General features: G+C 55.9%; 1 protein-coding gene across 1 annotated transcript; it reads right to left on the reverse strand.

Annotated features, from left to right (window-relative positions):
- Positions 1-2,704: 2,704 nt before the first annotated feature.
- BBC3 (BCL2 binding component 3) lies at positions 2,705-10,380 on the reverse strand. Its single transcript, XM_037516853.2, has 4 exons — positions 10,350-10,380; positions 7,426-7,714; positions 5,786-5,976; positions 2,705-3,803 (listed from the first exon to the last, which is right to left on the reverse strand). The coding sequence occupies exons 2-4, from the start codon at positions 7,697-7,699 to the stop codon at positions 3,687-3,689; spliced, it is 582 nt and encodes a 193-aa protein (XP_037372750.1). The 5' UTR covers positions 7,700-7,714; positions 10,350-10,380; the 3' UTR covers positions 2,705-3,686.
- Between the last annotated feature and the right edge of the window lie 5,506 nt (positions 10,381-15,886).

The raw sequence follows: 15,886 nt of genomic DNA on the forward strand, positions 1-15,886 counted from the left end.
GTTCTTATATCTAGGACATGATCCATGATTACCTAATATACGTAGAATCAGGAAAATGTGACCTATTTCAAGGAAAAAAGACAAGATGCACTGGTATACCTAATACAGATATGACAGAGAAAGGATCCAGTGAAGAGGGAGTAGATTGATGGAAATTATCCAGTCCAAGAAATGAGGGACTCTTTCTTTTTTTTTTAAATAATGGAACTTGTGGAACACTGTCAAAATCTACTCATATACAAGTAATGGGAGTCCCAGGAGATGAGAGAATGGGGAACAAAAAAATATTTGAGTAAATAGTGACCTGAAACATTGAAATTTGATGAAAGATAATTTAAGGTTCAAAAATGCAGCAAATCCAAAAGGGATACATGTGAAGAAAGTTGCCTAGATGTAATCAATATGAAAATGAGACATGAAAAATCTTGAAAGCAGCCTGACAAAAACAATACATTACAAACAGGGGAAAATGCTTCAAATGACACCCTGGATTTCTCATCAGGAAGGACAGAGGCCACCAGTCAACCAATATCTTTAAACTGTCAACCCAATGCTCATAATCAATGAAAGTAGCCTTCAAGATGTTAAAATAGATCTTTTCAGATAAAAGGAAATGAAGAATTTGTCACTGGCGGAAATAACACTAAGAAATGCTGATGGAAGTTCTTCCGACTTTAGAGGGAATTATCCCAGGACAAACTTGGAACCTCTGATACACTGGAAAACTCGAAATGGTAACTAAGTGGGAAGGTTTTTCTAAAAGGTTATTTTTTCCTCTTAATTTCCTTAAAATAGATAATGACTGTTTAAAGCTAAAGTCATGACATTGCCTTGTGGAATTTATGATGTATATGGATGTGACCCAGATGACAGCTACAGCCATACCTAGCAGATACTGAGGGTTTAGTTCTAGGCTATCCCTATAAAGTGAATATCGCCATGAAGTGTGTCCTGTGAATGTTTCAGTTTGCATATAAAAGTTCCATTTATGGGGGCCTCCCTGGTGGTGCAGAGGTTGAAGTCTCAGTGCTATCAAGCTATTGCCAGCCTCTGCAGGACAAGTTCGGTCCCCAGCCAGGAAGATGACCCATATGGTGCAGCAGACCTCTCCTGTCTCCCCGCTGCTACCCTCAGCAGTGTATTTCAGTGGATCTGCCTGTTCTGCTCCCCACTGTGTCTCTGGTGAATCCTCTCACCCCTGCACCTCTGGCCTGTATCCCAGTTATTGTATGCCTAAGTAAATGAAAATAAATTTTAAAAAAAGTTCCACTTACACTATGGTGTAGCCTAATGAGTGTGCAGTAGCCTCTGTCTAAACAACCTCCTACCTTAACAAAGGCAATAAGTGCGAGACACATAAGCATGCACTGTTGGAAAATAGCACTGATAGGCTTGGTCCATGCAAGTTGCCACAAACCTGCAATGTGAAGAAAGCACAGCCTCTGCGAAGTGCAGTAAAATAAGATGGGCCTATACAGTGCAGGGCCACACAGCTGCAGTTCCCTATGGCAAGTGAAGCAGTCCAGCGCTAACTTACAGAATCTTCGAGGAGTTGTGTGTGTATAAGCTGGTGCTAACAAAGTCCTGAAATACCAAAAGACAAACTAAAGTTGAATTCTAAAAAGTACTCAAATCTGAGAAGCCAGGAGAGGGGAAACGGGAGCTAACAGGGCACCAGTGGAAGACAGCAGAACTGATTCCTCTAGGAAAGGGACAAGCTTGTTCTAGGAGGCATCCCGGACCACAGTGAGAACCAGAGCTCTGCTGGCAGACAGCTGGTGTGAACACACCCCAGGAGGCCTTGGACCCAAGTACAAGCAATTAAGTGTGAAGAAAAAGACAGAAAATAATACCACAACACCCAGTCACCCCATCATTTTACCACTTACTCACCATTCCCTGTTCTTTGTTCAGATCAATACAGTTCTAGTTCATTCCAGGGAACTGCTATTATCCTGTTGTGTGGCTGGAGTAGATCAACCCTTTCCACAGCCATGGGGGTGGGGGGGGCAGGTAGAGTTCTGTGTGTTACCAAATACAAGACATTTATGCACCTCTGCTCCCAAGGGAGGCCCTTGGGCCGGCCCGTGCTGGCATCAGGTCTGAGGACTTTGTGTCTTCCGCTTGACACAGTTTTTGCCAAATACCAAATGCCTCTCCAAAGTGGGGATTCCATTTTAGGATAAGGGCCATTTCCCAGTGAGGACAGCCAGGAAAGGGCAATGCTGGGATCTGAACCTGTGTTCCCAGCAGTCCTGTTTGGGGGAGTGCACCAGGCAGTTGCCCTTTGTGAGAAAGGGTAGCAGCAACACCCTGTTACATTGATCCAACATAGGCTTTCTGTGTGCCCGGGCAATAAGCTGGGCCTTAGGGATCCTTCCTAGTCTCTGTTCCAGGTTCTCTCCCTATGTACATGCCCCTCTGCCTGAATAAGCTGGAGGTCATTCATGAGTTAATATCAAGCCTCCAGGATGTGCTTTATCTGGTGGGAATAAATTCCACATGGAGCACCACAAACCCTTTACTTTGGATGGGTGTTGCATTGGGATGTGTGAAACTGGGCACGGTGGTGTCACCACACCCCCTAGCCTTCCTGGAGGGCATAGTTCTGCCACCCAGAGGTGCTCTATATATCAAAATAGGATCACAGAGGCTCATACCAGGGCCCACAGCGGAAAGGGAGAGCAGAAAGAGTATCCACTGTTCCAATCTGATTTTATTGAAAAGGAAACATACAAAAATCATGTACAAAAAAAATTAACCAAACATGTACAGAAAATTCATTCCGGTATCTACAGCAGCGCATATACAGTATTTTACAGGCTGGGCCATCCCTCCCCGCTCCCAGACTCCTCCCTCTTCTGAGATCCCCCCTCCCTGACTCCCCGACTTGCCCCCAGCACTTTGTCCTGGGGACTAAGGCTGGGGTGGCTTCCGCCAAAATATCCCACCCCCCAAATGAATGCCAGTGGTCACGCGTGCTCTCTCTAAACCTATGAATGGGATTGATGGGGGCGAGGGGTGGTCGCGGGCAGAGCACAGGATTCACAGTCTGGGCCCCTCCTGGCCACCCCCAGATGAAGGTGAGACAGGCATGCCCACCACCTGCCAGCTGGCTCAGGGAAGATGGCTGGGCCCTGGGCTGGGGCAGCCATCAGACGCACCCCATTCTCTGGCTCCAGGAGGCTAGTGGTCACGTTTGGCTCATTTGCTCTTCACGGGCCCCCTCCCGGGAGGAGGGGGGGAAGCACCAGGGGCCTGTGGCCAGGCCCAAAGTGAAGGAGCACCCAGAGGGAGACCCTCCGGGTGTCACCTGCAGCTGGAACGGCCAGCCAGCACCAGCAGCCTTTCCTGAGATGGTGGTGGGCGGCAGAGGCAGGCGGCTCAGTCCCCACCCCCTCGGTCACCGCTGCCTTCAGACGCCAAGTCCAAGGCTGAGTCCGTCAGCCCTCTCTCCCCTGGCTTTTCGGCCAGGGACCCAGGAGTCCACATCTCCGTCCGTGCCCCCAGGCTAGGCCAGGGCTGGGTCTGGAGTGGCTGCACTGGCCCGCCCCTGGGACGGGCAGGGCTGGTCGTCCAGTATGCTACATGGTGCAGAAAATGCCCCCCCGCGCTGGCCAGGGCGTCAGGAGGTGGAAGGGTCCTGCCCCCCAAGTCCCCAACGTCCACTGGGTGGGTGCAGGCACCTAATTGGGTTCCATCTCAGGGACTCCGTGGCCCCTGGGTAAGGGCAGGAGTCCCATGATGAGATTGTACAGGACCCTCCAGGGTGAGGGGCGGTGTCGCTGCTGCTCCTCTTGTCTCTGGGGAAACAGAGAGAGAGAGAGGAGGGAGTTAGAGTGGGTTTGTGGCCCAGGTGTACAGTCCTGAGGGCCAGCTACAGCTACACCCTCTGCCAGCCCTGTGGTTAGGTACCACTAATGGGAATGGGGTCGGAATCCCAGTTCCTTCACCATGCTGGGCCAGTGACCTCACTTCTCTGGAGGTCAGCATCCTCCTCAGGAACCGGAAGATAGGATGAGAAGGCGTGGACAGACAGGGCCCGGGTACAGAAAGATGCTCAGCACATGAGCTACGTTCTCCTCTCCCTGCTTTCTCGAACAGTCAACCGAAGTCACAGGGCAAATGACTCGGGCTGGTCGTCCTTCCTATCCTCCTCTAAAAGGCAGTTGAGGGGGAGAGAAGAGAGCAGGGAGTCCAGTCTTAGCCATTCTGGAACAATCTGTGGAAGGGGAACTTGGAAGTTCACCCTCTACGTGTTGGCTTTAGGGAAGTATGTCCCAGCCAAGGCAGGTTCAGTGTGACCTCAGTGAAATCCTGCCCTCTCCTAGAGGCAGAAGGAAAGCTAAGGGAGGCCTCTTGGACCTCTCTGCTCCAAAATACTGGGAAAAGTGGGAAGGAAGAAAGCTAGATACCATTAAAGTCCTCCTACCAGTAAAAATTAAAGGCAACACTAAAAAAATTGTGAATAGCGATTGCCCTCTGCTGCCTATGCTGAGGGCAAGGGCTGGCCCTGTGCTAATAAGCAGGGTCTGCCTAATCTTGTCCCCATAAAATGGGAAAGAAGAAATTCAGAGACCAAGGAAGTCTGATAAACAATTCCCCCAGTGATCCCAAATGTGGGGGGCTCCTTATTACTCCCCATCAGCTCTTACAGCCAGGAGATGTGGGCACAGCAGACTAGCCTAAATTCAAAAGGCGGCCACCACCACCAATGCAGTGGGGGATGGCTGGGCCCAGCCACCGTGGTGAGCAAGCTAGCAACTTCCTAGGAAGGCTCAGGGATGGATTCTGGAGACACACAGGCTGGGCACCTGCACATGTGCATCCTTTGGAAGCAGAAAAAGTCAGTCTATAAAACTGAAGACATTAAAAAAAACAAAAACTTCACTCTCCAGGGAAAGGGCCCAGGGATGCTATGTTGATCATGGTGGGTGGAGTGAAAATAAAGCTCCTTTCTCCACGTGGATAAATCTCAAGCCTGATACCGAGAGGGGGGAATCTGGAAAGGAACACACTACATGTCACTGAGAAGCTACATATGCCCGCGAGCCCAAGCATCGTTTAGGGCCTGGCAAATGCACAGTAAACTAATCTACACCCGCAGAGGAACGGACAGGCCAGCGTGAGGTTTCCTTGGGAAGAGGGCAAAAGCGAAGGGGCAGGGAGGGAAGCAAGGGGCTTCACAACTTCCGGTTTTTGTTTTTCTTTTGAAAAAGCCAGCAATGCGGTGTAATGTGCAGATTGGACAGCGCCGGGTGGTCGGTGCCCGCATTTTGCGATGCTCTAGTCTCCGCTGTAGGCTTCAAGTATTTTGTTTCCACCAGCGGGCGAGCGGCGGGGCGCGGGGCGGGGCCTGGGGCGGGGCTCCCGGCCCCGCCCCTCCCGGCCCCGCCCCTCCCGGCCCCGCCCGGGAAGCCGTGTGGCGCGCGGCGGCCGCGCGGGCGGCTGGGAGGGGCGGGCGCGGCCGCGCCGCCGCTGCTGACTCACCGGCTATAAATAGCCGGGGATATATGAGCCGCTCCGCCGAGCACCGCCCTCAGTCCCCGCGGCCGCGGGCCGGGCGCGCCGCTGCCTTCCCCGCCGCCCTGGAGCTCGGCCGGCCCGCGCCAGCACCGCTGCGGGCCCTTCGGCGGCTCCGCGGGCACGCCGTCCCCCACCTGCCTGTCCCCAGCGCGACCCCGCCGCGCAGGACAGCAGCTGCCGCACATCTGGCGGGGCCGCCCGCAGCCCCCCCCCACCCCGGCGGGAAGTCCCACCTGCCGTCTACTCCCCCAGCACTCACCCGCCGCTCGTACAGCGCGTTGAGGTCGTCCGCCATCCGCCGCAGCTGGGCCCCGATCTCTCGGGCCCACTGCTCCTCCTCCCCCCGGACTCCCGGGGCGGCTTGGGTCGGGCCGCCCGCCAGGGCCCCTGGGGCGCTGGGCACCGGCGACTCCAGGTGCTGCTCGGCGAGCGACAGTGAGGGCTGAGAACCTGAGAAAAGCCAGGGGCGTGGTCAGCACCCCAGCCCTGCAGACCCAGAGGTGTCCCCGAGGAACCACTAGCCTAGCCCTGCTTCTCCCCTTTCCAGGCGCCTGATTTCTCTTCTCCGCCCCCTCCCCTCATTTCCAAGGATTGTTTTCCCTTCTTAGAGCCAGATTTTTCAGCTCCTGCCGCCCCAGGCACTAGAAAATGAAAAGTGGTCCTGGGGAGCCTCTCTGGGCTCATGTATCTAGCCACCCCAGTCCCCACTTAGTCTAGAGGTCCTTCCTCTTTATCTGACCTGTGTCCCTCTATGCAAAAACCGGGCCAAAGTTTGCCTGCTCCATTTGACAGATGCAGATACTGAGGCCCATACTAAGTAATGTCCAAGGTCACATAGGGATACAGCAACTGACTACACTAGAGTCACAAGCCTCAGGTCTCCTCAGGTCTCGTGTCCAACCACAGTGAAGCCACACCTCCGGATGTGGCAGGGGCCTGGAGACAAGAAGGCCAGACTGGCTGCCTCTGAGCCCTTGCCTGGGGGGGCTGGGATGCCTGAGATGCCCGGTTAGCCCCCACCCCCTCCTGAGCGCCTGAACTCTCTGCAGCTCTCCCATCATACCAGGTCCTGGCTGGAGGGTGCCCTAAGGTCTACAATCAGGGCCTCAGTTTCCACACCTGTGACTCTGGTCTTGAGATAGGGTCCCCTCTTCCCAGGCTGCAAGGAAACTGAGCCAGGGAAGTTTTCTCTCTCCCCACCTCCTGGGCTGCAGGGACAGGATGGGGGCGGGGTGGTGAGGGAAGCCAGGACTATCCTTCCCAATCCACAAAAGGGCTAGCCAGGCACCACAGGGTTAACAGTCCATCAGGCAGGGGACCTTTAACCCTTCCCTCCCCAAGACTCACCCCCCCACACACTTTCCCAACACAAAGGCCCCTCCCCCCTCCTTCCTCCTCCTAGGACTGCAAAGTGGGCGGCTCAGGCCTAAGAGATGCAGATAAAGGCAAAAGGCCACCCCCATCTCTCCCCCAAAGTCCCTAGGTGACTGTATGCCTGTTCTGCCCACTTCTTCTCTGACTGCAATCTTCAGGGGGCTCCAGGGGACCCAGACTGGGTATGGGGGGGGGGTTGTCTGGGAAACAGCTGTTGCTCCAGGCCCGGAAAAGGCTGTGGGCTGCAGCTGGGGGACTGCAGTCAGATTCCAGGAGGGACTTCCCACTCGGCCTCCCCCCACCCCCAGCCTCCCACTCCGTCTTCCTGCCTCTTGCAACACAAAGACCACACTGGCCACACCCTCCCAGTGGCCCGGCCCGGCCGGCCATTCCCCCCACCACCACACACACACACACACACACACACACACTCATATTCTCTCTCTCTCTCCCCCCCCTGGCTCCCACTTCTCCAGCTCCTCTGGGTCGGGGCATCCATGATCCCTGGTTCCTAGTGGCACTCACCGTTGGGGCGCGGGCCTCGGGGCCGGCTGCGGGGACCCCCAGGCCAGCGGGGGCCCCCCAGGGTGGCGGTGACAGCGGGTGGGGCAGTGGGGGCACAGAGGTAGGCGGCTGGCAGCAGGGCTGGGGCAGCGGGGGCTGCCGGGAGGCCAGGCTCACAGAGGCCACAGGACACAGCCGAGGGCACAAGGCGGCTGAGAGGGAAGGGTCGTGGACTATCGCGGGCCAAGCCCTCTACGGGCTCCGGGGAGCTGCCCTCCTGGCGTGCTCGGGCCATGGTGCTCCCTGAGGCCTGCAAGACAGGGGAGAGGGCTGCGGTCAGCCAAGTGCCCCAATACACAACCCTCCCCTGGTCCCCATGCTTGCACCCAGCCATGAGCACACATTGGGGGGAGGGAGCCCAGGATGGCGCCCACAATACACCCAGATGGCCCCATAAGACACACACCCAACCAGGGGCTGGCCCTTGGGTCAGCCTTCCCTGAACATGGTGATGGGCACAAGGGGGACAGGGAAGCCACCAGAGTTCTCACAGCAAGTACAGGGCTCCACGGGACCCAGGTGGAGGGGTGTGCCTGCTGTGTGTGGGTATGACAGTCTCCATCACAAACCAGACTCGACGGACTCACACAGGGCAGGGGCTGGTGGGGTTAACTTCGAAAACAGTGAGAGACGGCAGCCAGGCACACTGACCACCGCACAACTCACACAGCACCCAGATGGAGAAGACTGGGGAGGGGGTGTGAAGGGGACACAATACACACTCATAAGGGACTCATACAGGACTGGCCAACCCATCACTCATTTGCACACAAACACTGAGCTGGGTCCCGTCTTGGACACTGCCACTCAGTTCACAGGACACACACACACACACTTTGACCAAAACATGGACATACACATACACACAGCCCATCAAAGGAGCTCGACACACAACATATACTGGCTGACAACCTACCCCCTCCAATCCCGCACACACACACCATGTCAGAATCTCACACCCTGACCCACAAATGATGTAGTCCCCCCATACACACACACAGGACAGCCATTAAAAGCACAAACACACAAAATGGGCACTGCCACACTTCTCAGACACGTGCCCCTCCCCCCACATACACACCCCCACGAGATGAGATCCACACACTTTTCAACACAAATCCAGCCATCTGTGGACATCCACCCACCCATGCAACCGGAACACACCTACTTGTCACCAACTCTCAGACCCAGGACATGGATATCAGGCACGCAGGGACCCATGTCATCAGACCCAGATGCATCAGCACCCATGGCAGCAGTGACACAGACACAGCAGCAGACAGCACCCAACCTCCCCCACCCCAAAACACCATCACCAACTGTCAGTCCCAGAGTGCACACGCACACACCCTGCACCGCTAACTAATCCCACACAGCCCCGGCAGCACGCACACCTAAAGCACCCACAGAAAACACTGGTCTCACGTGACTGACATAAACACTACACACACGCAGCCCACATGACACACATGAGCCAGCCGATGACAGAGACGAGCCCCTCAGACCTAACACACACACACACACACACACACACACACACACACAGAGGCTCAGACACAGCCGCATGCAGGAGGCTGCCAGCAACATCCACCGAATGCACTGCACAGACCCTGCGGAGCCTGGTCCTCCATTCCCAGACAGCGAAGCCAGACACACAAGCCAAACACAGACTGAGCCAGCCCCTTACCACACACACACACACACACACACACACACACACATGCTGAACTCACACAGACACCTGGACAGAAAACAAATCCGGGCATCCAAGCAGGCACACCAACACAAACGCTTCCTGAGACACATGCCCTGGAGATAAACACAGACAGTCGCAGCCAGTCTACACTGGCAACACACACGGGATTACACTCAGACAGCACATCGGGCAACACACGCAGATAAACACACAAACACAGCTCACTCAAGCAACACACAAGCCCACTACAACCACACACTCCTTCAGGCAGGCAAAACAGACCCAATGGATCACCCCCCAAACAGCACACACGGACAACTCTCACAGAGAACCTGCGCGTGCGCACACAAACAACTACACACACACACACACACAGGTACACCACACATAAACAGCACCGACCCCTCAGGCTTGGCATCCCCAACCAGAGCCCCACACAAACACAAGGGGGGACTCACGAACACACCCCGACGGGCCACAGCCCCAACATTCCCCTGGACTGGCACCACCTCTCCCTGCAGACCCCAGCACAAACTCGGAGGCAGACACACGCACACACCCAGGCGAGACACCTGCAGATCCACCACCCCGCACACGCGCGCTCCCACGGCGGGCCCAGACGCCCCCCTCCGCTGTCACAGCCCCCCCCACCCCGCCGCCGCCACGTGCGTCCGCCCCGCCCGCCAGGCGAGCGCGGGGCCAATAACCGGCTGTTGCTGGGGCGCAGCCCCCGCCCGCAGGAGCCGCAGACTCCACGGCCCGCGAGCCGCCCCCTGTCGCCGCCCCAGCGGGCGCGCGCCCGGGGTGTGGCCGCCCCTCCACGCCGTGACCCCCCCCGCCCCTCCCGGACTGCCCCGGCCAGGGCAGCCTGGGTCGCCTCTCTTCCCCGGGGCCGCACTGGCCACCAGGGGGCGCTGCTGAGTCCTCACCCCATTGTTTGTAAACAAACCCGCCAGACCGCTGAGGCACCTGCGCTCCCGGACCCCGCGATGGCCGCCTTAGTGCCCCCCCAGTCCAGCAACCCCAATCCAAAGCCCCTCGAGGGGGTGAAGGGACAGAGGAAGGGAGGCCCTGATTGGGAGGCAGCGCGCCTCCACAGTTCTCCGAGAGCATTCCCGCCACCTCCTCCAGGGAGCCCACCCGGCCTGGCCAATCTCCGCGGGCGGGAATTGGGGGTGCGCACACTCACCCCGGGGGCATGAACACGCCAGAGGGGGCGGTGAAGGGGGCGGGCGGCTTCCTTCAGGAGGGCGCGCCCGCCGAGCGCCGCTCGCTGCGGCGTCTGCTGTTGTGGCTGCTGCTGCTGCTGCTGCTGCTGCTGCTCTAACTGCAGTGGCGGCTGCTGTGGCGGCGGCGGTTGCTGCTGCTGCTGCTCGGGCCGCAGGCGCGTCCGCCTCTTGGCCGCCGCTGCTGATTTTGGTACCGCCGCCGCCAGGCGCCCGCTTGCATGTGGCTCGCGCAGCGTCTCAGGCCGCCCCGCGGATCCCGGCCGCTTGGCGGCCGCCCCGCCCCGCCCCCGCCCGGCGGGTCCCACGCCCCGCCCCCGCGTGACGCCGCCGCCCCGCCCGCCGCGGACAAGTCAGGACTTGCAGGCGCGCGCCGCGCCCCCTACCTCCGCGCGGGGGGTTTCCCTGCAGCCCGGGCGGGGCGGGGCCTGGCCCCGGGCGCGGAGCACCAGGCGCGCAGGGGGCCGTCCGGAGCGCGGGACAGCCGGACACGCTCCGTGACACACTGACCCACTGACTGGGGCCCACGCGCACACCCCGGGAACGGAGTGCGGACTGACCGAGTGGCGCTCCCGGGGACACAGAGTCACGTGCTGACAGGGCCACGGGGACCAGGCGACACACTGACACAAGGACACAGTGGCCAGATGCACACCCTGGACAGGGGCGTGGACACGTCAACTCACACACTGATGGGACATGCACACCCCCCCATACGCCCCCAAACCTCGATACAAGCACAGAACTTGCTCACTGGGTCACCGGACACACAGACTGACTGACACAATGACAGACACACACACACATACACGAGCACACACACCCCTACACTGATGAGTACACGTGGACCCACAAGCCCAATAAGTATTTCCACCCACACCACACACCCAGTGACAGGCACCCCCAGAGAGAGGCTGAAGGCATCTCACAAAATACAAACTTCCTGATAGCAGACACACATACACACACACACACTCACACGTCACAGGGACATCTGGACACGCTGCTTTGTCTAGATGCACTCCCAGAGGCACACAAACACACCCGGGCCAACTCACAGCCGGCGCCTTCAAAAAGTCCAAAATTGACTTCACAGACAAGGATCACATCAGATAAAAGAGAAACTGACCCCTACACACAGCCACGAAGTCACACCTGTGACAAGTTCTGGTGGTTAGCTGGCTCCCTGTCTGGACACACTCCGGAGCATCCACAACTGACCACAGGCGCCACCAATCTGGTGGGGGACTTGGGGCGAGAAGGAACCCCCAGCACCTGGCACAGACATGCCCGGGCAGCCCCTGCACACAAGCTCACCCTGGCTTCTTGCTTTCAGTTCCCTTCCTCTTCTCAGGGTCCCAATGTCCCTCCCTCCTCCTCACTGACAGGGTGACCCTGGGGTCCTTCCTTCCCTCAGGCGCCTGGGGCTGTGTCCCTTCACCTTCCCTCTCCACTGTCACAAGCCACACCTGACCCTGTCACCTGAGTGCCTGACCCTGAGTGCTGGGAAAGTAGTCTGGACAGAACCAAGGGGAGATTCTCAAACTCTGCTCCCTACTTTAAATACTGATGACTAATACAACCTCCTTCCTTCCTTCCTTTCATTCATTCATTCCTTGATTCATTCATTCCCAGTCCTTCCAGGGTTTTCGAGCTGTGGTTCATGAGCAAACCATTGGATTTGAAATCACTTTCATGGGTCTTACTGTTTTTATTCAACTTTATTGAGATATATTTACACTTTATACAGTCCACTCTGAGATCTCCCTGGTGGCACAGGGGTTAAAGTCTCAGCACTATCAAGCTATCACCAGCCACTGCAGCATGAGCTCAATTCCTGGCAAGGGAGCTGACCCACATGGCGTAGCAGACCTCTCCTGTCTTCCTGCTGTGCTTCTCAGCAGTGTATTTCAGTCAGTCTGCCTGTTCTACTCCCTGCTCTGTCTCTGGTGGAATCCTCTCACCCGCCACACCTCTGGCCTAGACCCTAGGTTTTGTATGCATAAATAAATAAAAATAAATCTAAAAAACAATACAGTCCACTCATTTTAGTTGTAGAGTTTTGTAGACAACTGTAGGCAATCTGGGACACCACCATAGTGGAGATTTGGCACACTTCTATCACCGAATTCCTTCCCTCAGATTTCTTTATTGTCTATTTCCACTACTTGCAACTTGAGTGGCTCTTGACCAGACTTAAAAAAGAGAGAGAGTGCATCATTTTATTCATTTATTTTTAAAGATTTATTATATTTATTTTTGCACACAAGAGCTGGGATGTAGGTGAGAATTGTGGGGGTGGGGTGAGTGGACTCACCAAAGACAGCGTGGAGAACAGAACAGGCAGATGTAATGAAATACACTGCTGAGGGGAGCAGCAGGGAGACAGGAGAGGTCTGCTGCACCATGTGGGTCAGCTCCCTGGCCAGGGATCAAACTTGTGCTGCAGTGGATGCCCATAGCTTCATAGTGCTGAGACTTAACCCCTTGAGCCACCAGGGAGGCCTGAGAGCATCATTTTCAAAAATTCATGAAGTCCATGGGAAGTGCTATTTTGTGAAAATTTTGTTTATATATTGTGAATATATGCCAAGTCACAAAGAGAGTGTATTTTGTATCAAATCATCTAGTATGGTATTACGTGTTGATTATACCTCCGTTTTGAAAATGTATATTTCTGATTGTCAACTGAATGTAAAGATGTTTGCAAAATGCTTTTTTTCCTAATTTTATTTATATTTTATTATTATTTTAATTTTATATATTTTTACATCATTTTTCATGTTTGCACAATATATGCATTTTCATCTTGGTTATAGTCCCCATACAATTCCCACCCCCCCCCGCCCTCTTTCTTTGAGAGAAATGCTGTTTTACACATTTATTAAAGGTGATTGTGCATGGAAATCATTGAGTGCCAAGTCTGGGATGTAGTATGTGCCTAATAAATGTTAGCTGTTATAACTAGGATAACCCATTATTGTCAGTGTTTGCTCTATGTTGACAGTGATGAAGTTGGAGAAGAGATCATGGTCTAGCCTGTGCCCCTTAAATCACGGATCAGGGACCTCAAGTTACCCCATGTAGGATTGTACACCAGAGGCCAGCTGTGCTGGAATGTTCTGAGAAGAAAATGAGTGCAAAGGTCAGCAGGAATTTGGCTTCCTGCGTAGTGGTGGGGGAGGGTTAATAGTCTACCAGGTCCTAAACATTGTCACCAGTCAAGATCCTTTCCTCTGCCTAGTTGAGATCTATCATCCCAGATTAGGAGTCTCAAACTCAAGAGCCATTATTAAATATATCAGAGAAATTAATCCACTGAGAGACAACAGGGAGAGGTGTGGACTGTGGCTAATGGAAAGTTTGTTTCTTCTAGAGGCAAATGAAAATTAAAAACTGTGGGAAAAGAAAAAGAAAGTTTGTGCCTTTTTGAGACCTATCCTGGTGGCATAAGGAGAAAGTCCTATCTCCGTCTTCCAAATTACATCCTTCCTCACCCCCCCACCCCCAATAAGTTTAATCAAGGGATGCCCTCCCCTAAGTTCCTGGAACAGCATTGTGGGCATCCCTCCAATCCTGCCTCTGGCCCCTGCTTCCTGGAGGGGGAAGGGACTCTGAAACTTTGTAGGGTCTAGATACCTCTGATAGAGGGTGAGAAGCAGAGGTCAACAGAGATGCAGAAAAACTGGGAGACTCATATCAGGGAAGTGGAAGGGGTCTGAGAGAGACTGAGGGAGAGACCAGACAGAGAGCAAATGAGAGGAGTTGGTGGGGTGATTGAGAGGAGGGGTCAGGCTTGGTTTAGAGGAGGTGCTTCTGAATCTCTGCTCTTTTGGGGGCCAGATCATCCCTTGTTTTGGGGAGGGGCTGTCTTGTGCTTTGTGGGATGATTAGCAGCACCTTGGATCTCTACCCATTAGATACAGTAGCATCCCCTCCTATTTGACAACCCAAAATCATCTCCAAACATTGCCACATGCTCTCTGGGGGAGGCAAAATACTCCCTCCCCCTTTTGAGAACCACTGGCTAAGTGAAATCAGGGCCCCCTACGGCAGTGGCTGATCCTCCCAAAGTCTGCATGCCCCCCCCCCCCAGAGAGCATGGACTATGGGTCTAGATGGCCTGAGATAGAACCCCTAGCTTGACCACCTGGCTGTGTGTCCTTGGGCACTTGTCTCAGTTTTCTCTTCTGTGAGTCGGGACAGTAAAGTTCGCTGTTTCATAAGAATTGGCAGTGAGGTCCATAAAACCAAAGCATGGGGCCTAAGAGGTGACTAACACATACCCCCCGCCCCCCATCACTAACTCAGAATCCAAACAAGGACATCCAGTTAAGACTTTCAGGTGGAGGCAGAAGTCTCAAACCCCAGCCCTGGGTCCATGCACTAAAATGTTTTGTTTGATCTGCAGTTTCTCATTTTGAATGTGAAAGTCTCTCAAATGGACATTGGCAGTGAAATGATAAAGCAGCCAGACCCGGGAAAGGGCGTGTGTGTGTGTGTGTGTGTGTGTGTGTGTGTGTGTGTTTGTGTGGGAGAGAGAGAGAGAGAGAGAGAGAGAGAAAGGATGACCTTGCCCAAGTGGCTTCCTCTCTCGGTGCCTCAGTTTCCTCATTGGTGCAAAGGAGATCACCCTAGGACCGAGTATATGGGGAGTCAACATAATGAGTGAACACTGATAACGCGCTTAGGACAGTGCCCGGCCGATGGAGGCTCCGCGTGAAGTGCTGGGGAGAGAAAAGAAACGTCCCGGCTACTTTCCTGCAGACCCACACCTTCCCTATAGCCTTCTGCCATTCTGGGGAAGTCGATTTCTCAGCTCGCAGGCAGGGAGTTGGGAAGGACTTAACTTTTCACTGCAGGGCCTGAGTCCTGGATTTCCGCGGTGGGGAAGGGGCCTCCTGTGTCCCCTCGGTGCAGCGGGCCTTTCAGCCCCGGCGGCTGGACCGGAGCCGGGTGGGGGCTGGGCGGGGGCGCCGGCGTCCGCAGGGTCCGAGCGGCCGGCGCGTGTGAAGGTTAGGCTCCCCGGCGGGGCGGGGGCCGCGCGCTGTTGCTGGGGTCTGCGGGGCCTGCCTGCGCCCACGCCCCCCCTCCTTCCCGGCCAGCCAGTGAGCGGTACCCGCCGCCGTTGCCAGGGGAAACTCGCCGCCCCGTTACCCAGCAACAAGCCTGGCCCAACCAGGCGCGAGGACCCCCCAGGCCCCGCCCGCCGCTGCCCACCGCGTGCCCAATGCCAGGCGGGCAGAGCCGGCCCGGCTCCCGGAGACGGCGAGCGCGCTCATTGGTCGCCGCCGCGCCTGCCCGCCCGCCCGGATCTAGGGGAGCCCTCGGCGCGGGGGGCGGGGAGCCGGGCCCCGGGGAGCTGCCGGGCGCGCGGCCGGCGAGCGTGCGGCCAGCTGGGGTGAGGCCGGGGCTGGGCAACGACCTTCCCCTCCTCTCCGCCCCGCTTGGTACTCGGGCGAGGATGGGCACTTGGGGATGGGCTGGAAACCCGGGCGGC

The sequence above is a fragment of the Talpa occidentalis genome, unplaced genomic scaffold (genome assembly GCF_014898055.3).
Source record: "Talpa occidentalis isolate TD23 unplaced genomic scaffold, MPIMG_talOcc4v2.1 talOcc4.17, whole genome shotgun sequence".
In the NCBI taxonomy this organism is placed as follows: Eukaryota; Metazoa; Chordata; class Mammalia; order Eulipotyphla; family Talpidae; genus Talpa; species Talpa occidentalis.

Coding starts and splice junctions, on each gene's coding strand:
- BBC3 (XM_037516853.2), bottom strand. CDS start 7,699: ATGGCCCGAGCACGCCAGGAGGGCAGCTCCCCGGAGCCCGTAGAGGGC. Junction 5,977..7,425: donor CCGAGGCCCGCGCCCCAACG/GTGAGTGCCACT, acceptor GGCTTTTCTCAG/GTTCTCAGCCCTCACTGTCG. Junction 3,804..5,785: donor ACGCGCTGTACGAGCGGCGG/GTGAGTGCTGGG, acceptor CTGTTTCCCCAG/AGACAAGAGGAGCAGCAGCG.